At 40.2% G+C, this 13,943-nt stretch overlaps 2 protein-coding genes across 2 annotated transcripts; one reads left to right on the forward strand and one right to left on the reverse strand.

The window, feature by feature from the left end:
- Nucleotides 1-575: 575 nt before the first annotated feature.
- On the forward strand, nucleotides 576-4,950 carry LOC108988905 (stromal 70 kDa heat shock-related protein, chloroplastic). The gene is made up of 8 exons (XM_018962294.2): nucleotides 576-1,299; nucleotides 2,054-2,306; nucleotides 2,468-2,547; nucleotides 2,697-2,839; nucleotides 2,979-3,077; nucleotides 3,301-3,490; nucleotides 3,685-4,083; nucleotides 4,258-4,950. The coding sequence occupies exons 1-8, from the start codon at nucleotides 766-768 to the stop codon at nucleotides 4,669-4,671; spliced, it is 2,112 nt and encodes a 703-aa protein (XP_018817839.1). The 5' UTR covers nucleotides 576-765; the 3' UTR covers nucleotides 4,672-4,950.
- A 166-nt stretch (nucleotides 4,951-5,116) lies between these two features.
- Nucleotides 5,117-6,200, reverse strand: LOC108988906. Its single transcript, XM_018962295.2, has one exon. The coding sequence runs from the start codon at nucleotides 6,186-6,188 to the stop codon at nucleotides 5,229-5,231; it is 960 nt and encodes a 319-aa protein (XP_018817840.1). The 5' UTR covers nucleotides 6,189-6,200; the 3' UTR covers nucleotides 5,117-5,228.
- Nucleotides 6,201-13,943: the final 7,743 nt, after the last annotated feature.

The raw sequence follows: 13,943 nt of genomic DNA on the forward strand, positions 1-13,943 counted from the left end.
TTTCTCATGAGCTCGTTCGTTCTTCCCGATGTCGGTGAGCTCGTGTGTTTAGTTTGCGAGCATATCATTTCATTTCCACGCAAAATCAGAGTTATATGAAAATAGAGCTATAGTGTTGAAACCACCAAACAAACAAGAAAACTTATCGGTGATGTTGCAATTGTATCCGCACTAAATGAAAATGTTTTGGGAATATATGTACAAAGCATATGAAGATCCATCGCTGGCTGGCTGGCTGGCTGTCTGGCTGGCTATGAGATGGGAACTGTGATATGAAACCAGAGCAGCTTCTTGTACCCATACCTTTTTATTTTTTTTTTGACTTTCATTCGTCATCCTACTTTCAACGTATTTATACTTGTATATTTATACGTATTTATTAAAAAAAAAAAAAAGAGAGAGGAAAAAAAAAGCCCGTAGCTTTATAGAAAGGCCTCGATATCCCCCCACCGGCACCAGGCAGCCCAAAAAGGGGCCGAAGAAAAGAAAATGTAAACGAATCCAACGGCCATAATCGTCTCATCCGCAGGACAAAGCTAGATCATTCCGGAAGCCTCCACGTCTCACATCACCTAACTCCCCCTCATAAACCCTCCTCTTCTTCACTTTATTATCTACTCTTCCGAACGAAGCTGGGAGGTTCAACTTCAACTTCAACCTCCACCACAACCACACGGTTCCCTCTTCCTCCTTCCTCCGCTTTACCTTTTCCAAACCCTATTTTTTTTCTTCTTTTTCTTTGTTCTTCTCTGTAGGTCTTTCTCCATGGCTTCTTCCACTGCTCAAATCCATGGCCTCGGTACTACCGCTTCCTTCAGGAAGAAATCCCTTCATCCCAATTTCTCATCGTCTTCCAGAGGCTTCTTCTTCGGGCAGAGGCTAATCAATACCGCGTCCTTCCCCAGACTCAGAGCTGCCGCTAAGGTGCGCCCGTTGAGGGTGGTGAACGAGAAGGTGGTGGGGATCGATCTGGGGACGACCAACTCGGCGGTGGCGGCTATGGAGGGAGGTAAGCCGACAATAGTTACGAACGCGGAGGGCCAGCGTACCACACCCTCCGTGGTCGCCTACACCAAGAATGGGGACAGGCTGGTGGGTCAGATCGCCAAGCGCCAGGCCGTTGTGAACCCTGAGAACACCTTCTTCTCCGTCAAGCGGTTCATTGGGAGGAAGATGTCCGAGGTGGACGAGGAGAGCAAGCAGGTCTCCTACCGGGTCGTCAGGGACGAGAATGGCAATGTCAAGTTGGAGTGCCCCGCAATCGGAAAGCAGTTCGCTGCCGAGGAAATATCCGCCCAGGTAAATATCTCTTGGTCATGGCTTTTCCTTGTTGCTTCTTATACGCTGGTTGAATTTTTGGTTTGTGGGAACGGGGGAACTGGTGTTAAAATTTGGGTTTATTGGGCTTGGGTTTGTAGTTTCTGGCGATGGGTTTCGGGGCTTTTTTTTTTTTTTTTGGTTTATGGGCATGTTGGATTGTTTTAAGATGTATGGTGCTTGGTTTATCCTTATGACGATGGAGGACTTTGTGTTAGATGTGGACATTTGGGCCGTGATTTTGGCTTGGGATTGTGGTGTTTTGGTGAAGGGAAATTTTTTTTTGATAGTTAGTAAGAGATTTTTTTGGTGAAGGGATTGCTTTGAAATTTTTGTTTTTGGATATGTCTGATTAGTTACAAGATGTTGAAGCGAGAAAATTTGGAATTCATTGTTCGCGTTTTTTAAGAATCTTTGAAATGGGGAACTTATGTTAAGTGAGAACTGGATTCAATTGACGTGGATGTGGCATGGCTTGCAAATTTATTTGAGCTTTGTCCAAGGTTTTTGATATTAGGTAGACTCTTGTTTAATATTTTCCAGAATTTTATTGGTACTTGTATCTTTATGTTTGGTAGAACTTAGGGTATACGGTGATTATACTCATAAAAAAGGAGCTTGGGGTATATGGTGATTAACGTTTCTTTCATGCAGTGTGTGGTGATTGTTGCTATGAATTTGGACGTTTTGTTTGGTTTTGGATATTTGTCTTGTTAATGATTTCTCTATCTTTTAGGTTTTGAGGAAGCTTGTGGATGATGCTTCAAAGTTTTTGAATGATAAAGTTACCAAAGCTGTGGTAACAGTGCCTGCTTACTTCAATGATTCCCAAAGGACAGCAACAAGGGATGCTGGTCGTATTGCTGGGTTAGAAGTTCTTAGAATCATCAATGAACCAACTGCTGCTTCATTAGCATATGGGTTTGAAAAGAAGAATAATGAGACCATCTTGGTGTTTGACCTTGGTGGGGGTACTTTTGACGTTTCAGGTACCACCACCATTTCTAAACATATGTAAATTCTCTTCCCACGTACGTTAGTGCATTGTTACTGTTCGAGTTCTTTTTTTCGTGTCTACATAACATGCACTGTATTCGTTCTATGATGACTATCACATTTCTGAGAATTAATTGTTCTTCTTTCATTGCAGTGCTTGAGGTTGGCGATGGAGTCTTTGAAGTGCTTTCTACTTCTGGAGACACTCATTTGGGTGGTGATGATTTTGACAAGGTCAGGATCCTTTTGCTTCTTTCCCCTTCTTCAGGCCCGATTAATTCTCCACTCTTTTGTTTTCATTATCCTTTATTTGGAAAGGGAAAAAAAGGGCTTAGGAATTGTGTTGTGATACAGTAGTGCTTAATATTACTGAATACATGCAGAGAGTTGTCGATTGGCTTGCTGCAAGTTTCAAGAGAGATGAAGGAATAGATCTGTTGAAGGACAAACAAGCTCTTCAGCGGCTAACAGAGACTGCTGAGAAAGCTAAGATGGAGCTGTCATCTTTAACCCAGACAAATATTAGGTATTTTGATTGTCTCTAATTATTTTTTCGATCAATCCTTTCTCTCTCTCTCTCTCTCTCTCTCTTCCAGGCGTGAGTGGGTGTGTGTCTGTTGGAGGTCCTACTGAAGTTCAATTGTTTAAATATTGTCTTTTTCCAGTTTGCCTTTCATTACTGCCACTGCAGACGGCCCCAAGCATATTGAAACCACCCTCACTAGGGCCAAGTTTGAGGAATTGTGTTCTGACCTTCTTGACAGGTACCTCCCATTCTTTCAAAACTACAAACATGCTTTTATTTTTACTTTTCATCATTGCATGGTATTGTTAATTACACCCCAGTTTTTGGGCTCACTTAATTTGTAGTCCATGGTTGGTGTTTGATATCGAGAAGGTTTTCTAGCAGACTTCTTTTTATTGTTTCTGTTTTATTTTTTTGGTAGCTCTTTGCTTCAACATTTTCAGACTGTGATTATATTTCAGGCTTAAAACACCAGTTGAAAATTCCTTGAGGGATGCTAAACTCTCCTTCAAAGATTTAGATGAGGTGATCCTTGTTGGAGGATCAACTCGTATTCCAGCTGTTCAGGAGCTTGTGAAGAAGATGACCGGGAAAGATCCCAACGTGACAGTTAATCCTGATGAAGTCGTTGCCTTGGGAGCTGCAGTTCAGGTCAGCTACTCTAGGATTTCACATTTATGAAATATGTTATGCGCATTGTCATGATAATTTCACCTATTATTGTTGGAATGTAGTGTATGATCAAACTAAATGTTTTGCAATAATCTTTTCTAGCGTTCTGCTTACTGAGATTGTGGAACTGACATTGTTTGTTGTTTGATTCATGTGTGGAAATCTGATTCTAGGCTGGTGTTTTGTCTGGGGATGTCAGTGACATCGTGCTTTTGGATGTGACACCGTTGTCACTTGGACTAGAAACCCTTGGTGGTGTAATGACAAAGATCATCCCAAGAAATACTACCCTGCCGACCTCCAAGTCAGAGGTGTTCTCCACAGCTGCAGATGGACAGACCAGTGTTGAGATTAGTGTTCTCCAAGGCGAGCGAGAGTTTGTTAGGGACAACAAATCTCTTGGTAGCTTCCGTCTAGATGGTATCCCACCTGCTCCTCGTGGGGTCCCTCAAATTGAAGTAAAATTTGACATTGATGCCAATGGTATACTCTCAGTCACTGCTGTTGACAAGGGAACAGGAAAGAAGCAAGACATTACAATTACCGGTGCCAGCACCTTGCCCACTGATGAGGTATGCTATAATATAAATTGTAGGTGAATATTATAGTGAAGTTTATATCAATTAATTTATGATGTACTTGGAACTGCAGCGAGAGCTTCTAGTTACAAGGAACTCTTTTTGGGTTTCGTAGCATTAGGTAAAAAGCTGGAAGGTACTGAGTTAAAATGTGTCTGAAATATTCAGGTGGAGAAAATGGTCAGGGAAGCCGAGAAGTTTTCAAAGGAAGACAAGGAAAAGAGAGATGCCATCGACACAAAGAACCAGGCTGATTCTGTTGTCTACCAAACAGAGAAGCAGCTGAAGGAGCTGGGAGATAAGGTTCCAGGCCCAGTGAAGGAGAAGGTGGAGGCAAAACTTGGGGAGCTCAAGGATGCAATTTCAGGGGGTTCAACCCAAGCCATTAAGGATGCAATGGCAGCCCTTAATCAGGAAGTTATGCAGCTTGGCCAGTCCCTTTACAACCAACCAGGTGCTCCTGGTGCCGGTGCCGGCGCTGGGCCTGGGCCTGCACCTGGTGGTGAATCTGGCCCTTCAGAATCATCCGGCAAGGGACCTGATGGGGACGTTATCGATGCAGATTTCACTGACAGCAAGTAAGGGAGAGCAGAAATTGGATATTTTTTTGGCGCTCATCTTTTCTTTGTTAATGTGTATAAGAATTGATTTTGTGGGGATTGGATTTCTTGGTGTTGGGTTACAGCTAGTCATTTTTTAGCCTTCTGGGGAAAGAATGCTATTAGAAATAGAGGTTAAGAGACAATTTTAGTAGTTTCCCCTGGTAGCAAAATCTTGGGAGGGGGGAGACTACTGTTGATGCACTTTGTTTTAAAATTGTTACTTAAATGCAATAGGAAGGATTTGAGGGTAGAAATATCATGCATGTTTGTCATTAATAATTCTGTCATGTATCTAATGCTTTTATATATATATATATATATATATATATAAAGAGTAATAATATACACATAACACATTAATTTGTAAGAAGAGTGGCAATTCTGCCCCATAGGGGTTATATATACAAAAAGAAGGGGGAAAACAACTCTGTATGGGACGACGCAAAAATAGTCGTCTATACCGTATTACAAGCTATTTTCTCTTCAGCTACTCCCATTGATTTGAGAGCCTGACCTTCCATGCATGCATGCCCTTCTCTATCCCAAAGGGGCTTTTCTTGGACTCCGAGGAAGAAGAGTGCCCATGGTTCCACATGCATAGAATATTCCGCATTCATCGAAATGTCCACCGCCTTGATGATGATGATGATGATCTCTTTTGTACCTACTTGTTGGGTAATAGTTGTTTAGGCCATAACCCGTCAGCAGGCTACTCCCAGTTCCAGTCCCAGTGTACTCGACCCTTCCCGATGACAAAGTTTTGGCTAACATTTCATGACTGCCAATAGTAGCTTTGCGAGGAACAAGATTTGTTGGTCTGGGATGATTGCCATTGTACGAGTACTGCTGATCATGCTGGCCGTACTTTTGATGATTTTGGTAGTTATGGTGGTGATAAAAGTGGTGGTTGGCAAGACCATGGTTACTTTGGAAGACGTTGTTGAGGCTGGAAAGGCTAGGGGAGCTGTGGACCTTATGCATAGTAACTCCTTGACCTACATTCTGCAGACAGCCATTTGAGAAGATGCAGGTACTACTGTTGGTGTCATTCACATGATCATGAGTATCAATATTTTGGCCTTTTGGGGAAGAATTAGAACGAGGAGAAGAGCAAACGGAAGAGATAGTAAAGGCGACGCGACTGGCATTTATGGAGGTGAGTTTAGAATGGGCAGTAGCAGTACTGGTACTAGTTGTTGTTGTTGTTGTTGTGCGGATAACGCCATTGATGGCATCAATATAACGCTGCTCTAGTAGTATTGCATGGCCGGGTTCGTTAACGTAGGATGCCATAGTGGCTAATTGGTAATTGTCGACTATGATTGGGTTGGAAGGGAAGAGGAAGACTCGGATCCTTGGGGTTCCTGCAGTACCTTGGCTTTGATCATGGCGGTCATAATATTCATCCAGCATAAACTTCAGGTCCTCTTTGGTTCTAGCAGACACCAAAGTATCCAGATCCTCAGGTATTACTTGGTACTTGAGGACAACCTGCATCTCCCCATCAAACTCTACTGCACCTACCTTCTTCATTAGCTCTGTAAATTATTAAACAATTAATGTCATATATATAATATTCGTAATTAATAATTAGCATATATCATTACATTCAATATATATATATATATATAATAAATTAATCTGAGTAGGAGACGTCGCGAGGGATGGTGATGACGCGTGTCTCGCCACCCACATACTTTAGCTGACCATCGGAGGTCCTAGGGAGGATCTTCCCGCCATGGCTGCACAAGAGCTTCACCTTGTTCTTAGGCGACGACGTCGTTTTGTCCACTGTTAGTACTCCATCATTATCACCACCACCACCACCTTGATTTTCACTTTCACCCCCCATTCTACAAAACATGTATATATATGATCTATGTGTGTGTGTATAATATATATATATATATATATATATATATATGTATATACTCGCGCGGTACCCCGAATCTGCAATATATAATACAAATTACAAGAACAAAAATAAATATTAGAATATTCAAAAAATGAAAGAAAATCCTCTAAATTAATATATTTAGATAGGTAGATAATATGTTTAATGAGCAGCTTCTTATCTTCAGACTTGTGGAATAAAAATATTAATTGCAGAATAAATTCAAAACATAAGTACCAGTAAGAGTCAGTAACAGATAAAGGAACAAAAACTACTAGTATATATGAACATACTAGATGAAGATCAGCGGACAGATCCCTGATGGCAGACCCAGAGTTATTATTTCCACTTTTATTCTTTTCTTTTAAAGAAAGAAGGGGTATTAGAATTCATCACTTCAATGAAGCGTTCTAAGATCTAACATACTGTGTTATCTATTTCTCATTTATCTCAACAGCCATGCAGGTTGAATTAGAATGCAAAATATATATTAGTTTTAGGTAACTTGGGTGCAAAAAAGTAAACTCTCTCTAAATAAATTGGCTATGATACTTTTAGTGTGTCTAACTGTACCACGTGGAGTGGATGCATGAGCTACTCTATCTGCTTAATTATTCAATTTCTTGTATGTTTTTTACTTGTCAAAGTTGATCTTATTCAGATGCTGGCTTAAATTAGTTTATTTTTGCGTTGATTTAAAATTTTATATTAGCCTAGTTTATTTTTAAACTAATTTGTGACTTTTAATTTATTTTTTCAGCTTCATTGATTGTGAATTGGATCCTAGACCTAGTAGAGATGATCGTCCACAAGGGGATGTGGTGGATGCCAATGCTACAACTCCTATACCGGTGGGTACTTCCATCCCTAGAGCCACATTTAGGGCAGCTACGTCTAGAGCAGCTACATTTAGAGTAGCTACATCTTGTGCGAGTAGTCGACTCCCACTCCCAATAGATATAGAGGATGAGGATATGTTCAACGAAAATGATGAGATGTCCATTGAGCAAGATCAACCACCACGACCTTCTAAAAAGAGGTCGTGGACATGTGAGCGCTTCACCAAAATTCCTGGTGATATTGCGAACCCGGTAGCAAGATGCCATTATTGTGGGCAAATTTGTGGATGTCATTCGAAGAAGCAAGACACCAGTGTATTAATAGCACATCTAAATGGTTAGTCAACGATATAAGATAGGGAAGGGATTGGCGGCCACTGATCAGACCAACCTCAGTTACCAAACTTTTACAGCCACTGATGGTACACAGACTAAGAAATTGGTCATCCCTCAATATAGTGAGAAGATGTTGAGGGACATGCTTGCAGAGATGATAATTACTGATGAGATGTCATTTACCACAGTCGAGAAAAGAGACTTTCGAAAGTTTCTAAACTTTGTTGAGTCGCGATTTCCCATTCCATCACAGTATACAGTGATGCGAGATTGTATGAAGAGGTATGCGAAAGACAAGGCGGAGATGAGGAAGATGTTTATTACCACTTGCCAGAGAGTGTCATTTACGACTGACACATGGACGTCCATACAGAACATCTGCTACATGTGTATCACAGCACATTACATTGACAGTGAGTGAATTTTGCATAAAAAAAATTATTGGCTTTAAAGATATTATGGACCATAAAGGTGCATCCATTGAGGCGAAGATGGATGATTGTTTAAAGGACTGAAAAATTCAAAAAGTGCTGTGTATTACAGTTGACAATGCCAGTGCCAATGAAACAACAATTGATTGGTTTAAGCGGAACATGACGGTGAGAGATGATGTCATTTGGGCCCACGAGTTTATTCACATTCGATGTTGTGCTCATATCATTAACCTCATAGTTGTTTGAGGGGTTAAAAGAGGTTGATGATTCTATAACCCGAGTCCGCAACATTGTACGATATGTGAGGGGTTCCCTTCAAAGGCTTGCCAAGTTTAAGGCAATAGCAGAAGATCTTAAAATTGAATATTCTAATATGTTGTGCTTGGATGTTCCAACTCGATGGAACTTTACATACATGATGTTGGATGTGGCACAGAAGTACCAAAAAGCATTCGAGAGGATGAAGGTCGAGGATAGGGGCCTGAGGTATGCTTTGTTGGAGCCAGCAGGACAGGGGCTCGGTGCGCTGGACGCACATGATTGGACCATTGTGAGCTACTTTGTTGAATTTTTAAGAATTTTTTATGACATAACCATGCGGCTATCTGGATCCAAATATACGATTGCGAACTCATTCTTCAGCGAGCTCTCGGAGCTTCACTTTCAGTTGGAAAATAGTTGTACTGATTGATGGATTGTTATCTGCTATGGCTACGAAGATGAAGATCAAATATGATAAATATTGGGGGAATATTGAGAAGATAAATAGATTGCTATTTGTGGCTGTGATCCTTGACCCCCGAGTTAAGTTGGTCGTTCTAGAATTTTGAGTAAATTCCGTCATCGGGGCAGTGAAGGCTGCAGAGTTTATTAGATTGCTAAAAAGTGATGTTGATGACTTATATAATCACTACAGTAATAGTTGTCAGCCTTCATCCGCAGCTGGTAGCTCCTCAGATTCGAGTCCGACGGGATCGACAGTTTCCTCAGGTGATACTGACCCATCTGTAGGGGTTTGAGGCAATCGTATTATACAACAGTATTATCAACTCATGTCAACAAGGAATATTATGCATTGTACATCTGAGCTTGAACGATATTTTATGGAAGCTGTCGAGGCACCTAGTGATGTATTTCAGTTATTAACTTGGTGGAAAGTTAATTCAACCAAGTATCCAGTCCTTTCCCGTTTAGCCCGAGATGTGCTAGCCATTCCTGCCACTGCGATTGCCTCAGAGTCGACATTTAGCACTGGAGGTCGCGTGTTGGACGCTTATCGGAGTTCATTGTCACCGTCAACCGTGAAGGCCCTCGTTTACACACAAAATTGGATAAGTGAAACGCCCATTGGACTAGATACCGTTGGCATTAATGCCAAGAGCTATAGGCTTGAATCAGGTAAGTTTATATGCTTTTAAATGATGATTTAATTATTTTTTATGTTTCTAACTTCTACTTTTTATGATTTTATAGATCTAATTGTGAACCCTAACATAATTGCCGATGATTGAGAGTTTGGAACAGACGCCCCGTTAGAGTCTTGGTAAGAATCAAATTATACTTTTACAATGTCCAATTTTTTATTATCAATTTTTTTTTTTCATTTATTGATTGCAACTTTTTATATTCATTTTAGGCATGACCAATGGAACAAAAAGCATTTGAGTGAAATCCGTGTTTAATTTTTATGTAGTTATATTTCAAGGCTAAGTCAATGTTGTTATTACGTTATAAATGAGACTGTTATAACTTATAGCTACATCATACATGTTATTTACTTTTTAAACTATTGTATTTAAGGTTTTTATTTTATTTTATTTTTATCTTTTCAGTATTTTTTTTTTTTTTTACAGATTTGGACTTGGGCTTTGGTGATCATATTTATCTAGTTATATCCCGATCAAAGACATGGGATAAGTACTCTTTATTCTATTAGTACTTATATATCCTTTCTCAAACGTTTATCCTCTCTCATTCTTCTCTATATATACATACATCATACATGCATGAATATTATTCACATGCATTTACATACATGTATCTAATCTGGTGATGAAGTTAATCCAGATTAATTAGCTCGAAGTACTACCTTTGATGGGCATAAAATAATCACCCCAGCGACACCTGACTAAAGTTTAAAAACCCCACATGAGAAATTAAATGCACATTGGTCACCATCAACTTTTAATTTTTCATTTTCTTTTGTATATATTAAGTGGACCACCAATATAAACTTGTCATTCGATTTCAATAATACAAAACATTAACAAGTAATTTATTATATATTCCCCACCATATAATTTTGCTATCCAAATACATTTCGATCTGTTAAAAATTTAGAGAAATAAACGGTCCGACTCTGATTTGAGGTCGGAGTTCCTATTGGAAGTCGGAGCTCCGATCGGAAGTCGGAAGTCGGAGCGCCGACCTTCGATCAGAGTCGGACTCCAATTCCAGTTCGGAGTCGGAGTCAGAGGAACAATTTGGCTTCGACTCTTGTCGGAGTCGGAGATCGGAAATGACAACTCCGACTCCATCGGAGTCGGAGCTCAACCCTAGTTGCTATGTATATCCACTCCATGTTGGGGGGTGTTGTATTGGCATCTGTCAAAATCGATCGCTCTTCTTATTAGTGTGTCTTGTGAGAAAGAGTGTTGCGAAGGAGTGGATAGGGACAAATATTAGGAAACCTGAGGGCTCTGAGTTTGGTTGCTGATGGTGAGTTTTTTTTGATTAATTCCAAGACCACTACAACTTGATGTATATTTATATTTGTGACTGCGACCCCATAATTGCTGGGGATTTTAGCGAGATGGTATAGTATTAGCTCATTGTGTATGTTATACCCACTGTGACTCTGCTTCTTTCTCATGAGCTCGTTCGTTCTTCCCTTTGTCTGTGAGCTCATGTGTTTAGTTTGCGAGCATATCATTTCATTTCCATGCAAAATTAAAGTTATATGAAAATAGAGCTAGAGTGTTGAAACCACCAAACAGACAAGAAAACTTATCGGTGATATGTAGTATAAAACTAGAGTAACACTTAACAAATCTACAGCCTAAATATTTTATCAAGAGAGAACAAAAAGAGAGAGAGTTTTCTTTTGTGTATCAGATGGTGCCAAAACACAATTGAGGAGGACTATATAGTCTAGTCCTCCTATACACGGCTGGCCTTAAAGGCCAGCCTTCAATTGTGTTATTAAAAGGCAGTAACGCATGGCTTTAAGCCATGCGTTATAAGCAAATAACGCATGGCTTAATGTGTTACACTGCAGGAGGGGGTCAACCCCACGTGGGCGCCCCTCCATCTAACATCTCACACTCGCACACAGTGGGCATGACCCCAGGTCAGCATCTCTCTAACGTTCTCAATCTTGTTCATACAAATAAATAGGCCGTGCGACCACTAAGCACATATGTTGAAAGGTGGGAGTACATACACCAAATCTCTCCCAGAGAAGACCAGCATAGTAACATACCTAAAGTGTCTGGTCATGTCCTAGAATCATTCGATCGCATCAAGATCAAGCATTTTCGAACCCTCTTGAGTTTACAAAACTCAGAACAATGCTTGACTACCTCCAAATCATTTTAATGTGTTCACAACCTTTAGCCGCTACCAAGATGTAGCGTCATTTTTTGACGTCAGCAAACACTATCGAAGATACGATATCAAATAGTCTTCCCTTTGCACTCATATCACTCAATTTTGGTCGAACCGCTTTCCCAACAATGCCTCTTTAGACCGTATCAATCATGACCATAGACAGGATGCCAAAGTAGCAGACATCACAACCTCCATCTCGTGACATTGTCAAAAGTAAAGGATATTTAAAAAAAATGAGACTCACACAGTGTGAAAGAGGGAAACATTTTACTTACTTACTCATATGGTCGTATAAGCACATATAGTATGAAATACATGCTACGATAGATTTTTCTTTCTTAAAGAGCATATGTCTATATCAACACCGTACAGATCTTAGTCTAGCCGCTCCTTAAGCGTCTAACCCAACTTCCCCAAATTCCTCTATTTGTACGTCTTCAAGGCGTCAAAGAGGAACTCGCATCTGGCTTACTACAGGTTACATGGATGGTGGGGTAACCCATGCATAGTCCTATCAATGGACCTCATCTTAGCTCCCACTAAGGCGACATAACTTTGTGTCAACCAACTTATCCTTTTGGACAAGTACCTAGGGACACAATGTTTCATCTCTACTCGCTACTTAAGCGCTAGAGGCGATCGCTCTTGTGAGTGAGATGATCTAAGCCTGTTGACATATCTTGTATGTGTGTATTAAAAAAAATACAATAAAGACAAGAACTGAATCATATTGTATTAATATCCCAAAGGAAATGTTACATCTTAATGTCATTTAAAACACAAATTACATTTACAGTCTACGCAGTCCTAGATTCCTAATATGAGCCTCGAAGACATCTATTGCTATAGGCTTTGTTAAGGGATCAGCAACCATGCGACTCGTAGAAAGGTGTTTCAGAATCACTTTCTTTTGCACTACCATGTCTCTAATGTAGTGATATATGATATCTATGTGTTTGGTTCTTTCATGATACTTTGAGTCCTTAGCATATGCGAGAGCTGCCATGATATCGCAGAATATCGTCACCGGATTTGAAGTATCCGTGCCAATGTCTAAATGCTTGAGGAACCTCCATAACCAAACAGCTTCTTGAATTGCTGGAGAACAAGCTATGTATTCTGCCTCCATGGTGGATAAAGCTATACAGGATTATTTCTTGCTGCTCCATGTAATGGCGCTTTGGTTAAGCAGAAAGATATACTCAGTGGTTGATTTGCGCTCATCTAGGTCGCTGCCCCAATCGGCATCACTGTAACCTCTTAGCTGCAAATCTGAACCCTGATAGCATAGCTCATAGTCCGCAGTTCCCTTGAGATATCGTATAATCCTTTTGACCGCTTTCTAGTGAGCTAGTCTGGGGTTAGATTGTAATCTACTCACTAAGCCGACTGCATAGCATATGTCAGGCCAAGTACATATCATTGTGTACATCAGACTACCCACATCATTAGCATAAGAGACACGAGCTATCTTTTCCTTTTCTCTTTGAGTCTTAGGACACAACTCTTTAGACAGGTTCTCGCTTCTTGCAACAGGGGTGTCAATGGGTTTACATTCATTCATTAGGAAGCGCTCGAGGACTTTCTTTATGTAAGTCTATTGAGACAAACACAAAAGTCTCTTTGAGCGATCTCTGTAGATTTTAACTCCCAGAATGTATTATGCCTCACCCATATCCTTCATCTCAAAATTGAAGGATAACCACTCTTCTGTGGCGACTATTAACCCTTTATCATTTCTAACTAGTAGTATGTCGTCAACATATAATGATAACATAATGAAACTCTTCTAAGACCTTTTGACATAGACACAATGATCCTCTGTAATCATCGTAAACCCATTTGAGAGAATGGCTCGATGGAATCTAAGGTATCGTTGTCTAGATGATTGCTTTAGGCCATATATAGATCGTTTGAGCTTGTACACTTTGCGCTCTTGACCTTTAACCACAAAACCCGTTGGTTGATCCATATAGATCGCTTCATCTAGTTCTCCATTGAAAAATGTTGTCTTAACGTCCATCTGGTAGAGTTCCAAATCCATGTTTGCTACTATAGCTAGAATCAGGCGAATTGAGGCAAACCTCACCATTGGTGAAAAATTTTCCTCATAGTCTATACCTTCCTGTTGGGTATATCT

Source organism: Juglans regia, chromosome 13, assembly GCF_001411555.2.
Source record: "Juglans regia cultivar Chandler chromosome 13, Walnut 2.0, whole genome shotgun sequence".
NCBI lineage: Eukaryota > Viridiplantae > Streptophyta > Magnoliopsida > Fagales > Juglandaceae > Juglans > Juglans regia.

Excerpts from the sequence above, each read along its gene's own strand:
- LOC108988905 (XM_018962294.2), top strand. The coding sequence starts at position 766 with ATGGCTTCTTCCACTGCTCAAATCCATGGCCTCGGTACTACCGCTTCC. Across the intron at positions 2,307-2,467 it reads GGGTACTTTTGACGTTTCAG|TGCTTGAGGTTGGCGATGGA; the intron begins GTACCACCACCA and ends CTTTCATTGCAG. Across the intron at positions 2,840-2,978 it reads TTAACCCAGACAAATATTAG|TTTGCCTTTCATTACTGCCA; the intron begins GTATTTTGATTG and ends GTCTTTTTCCAG.
- LOC108988906 (XM_018962295.2), bottom strand. The coding sequence starts at position 6,188 with ATGCAGGTTGTCCTCAAGTACCAAGTAATACCTGAGGATCTGGATACT.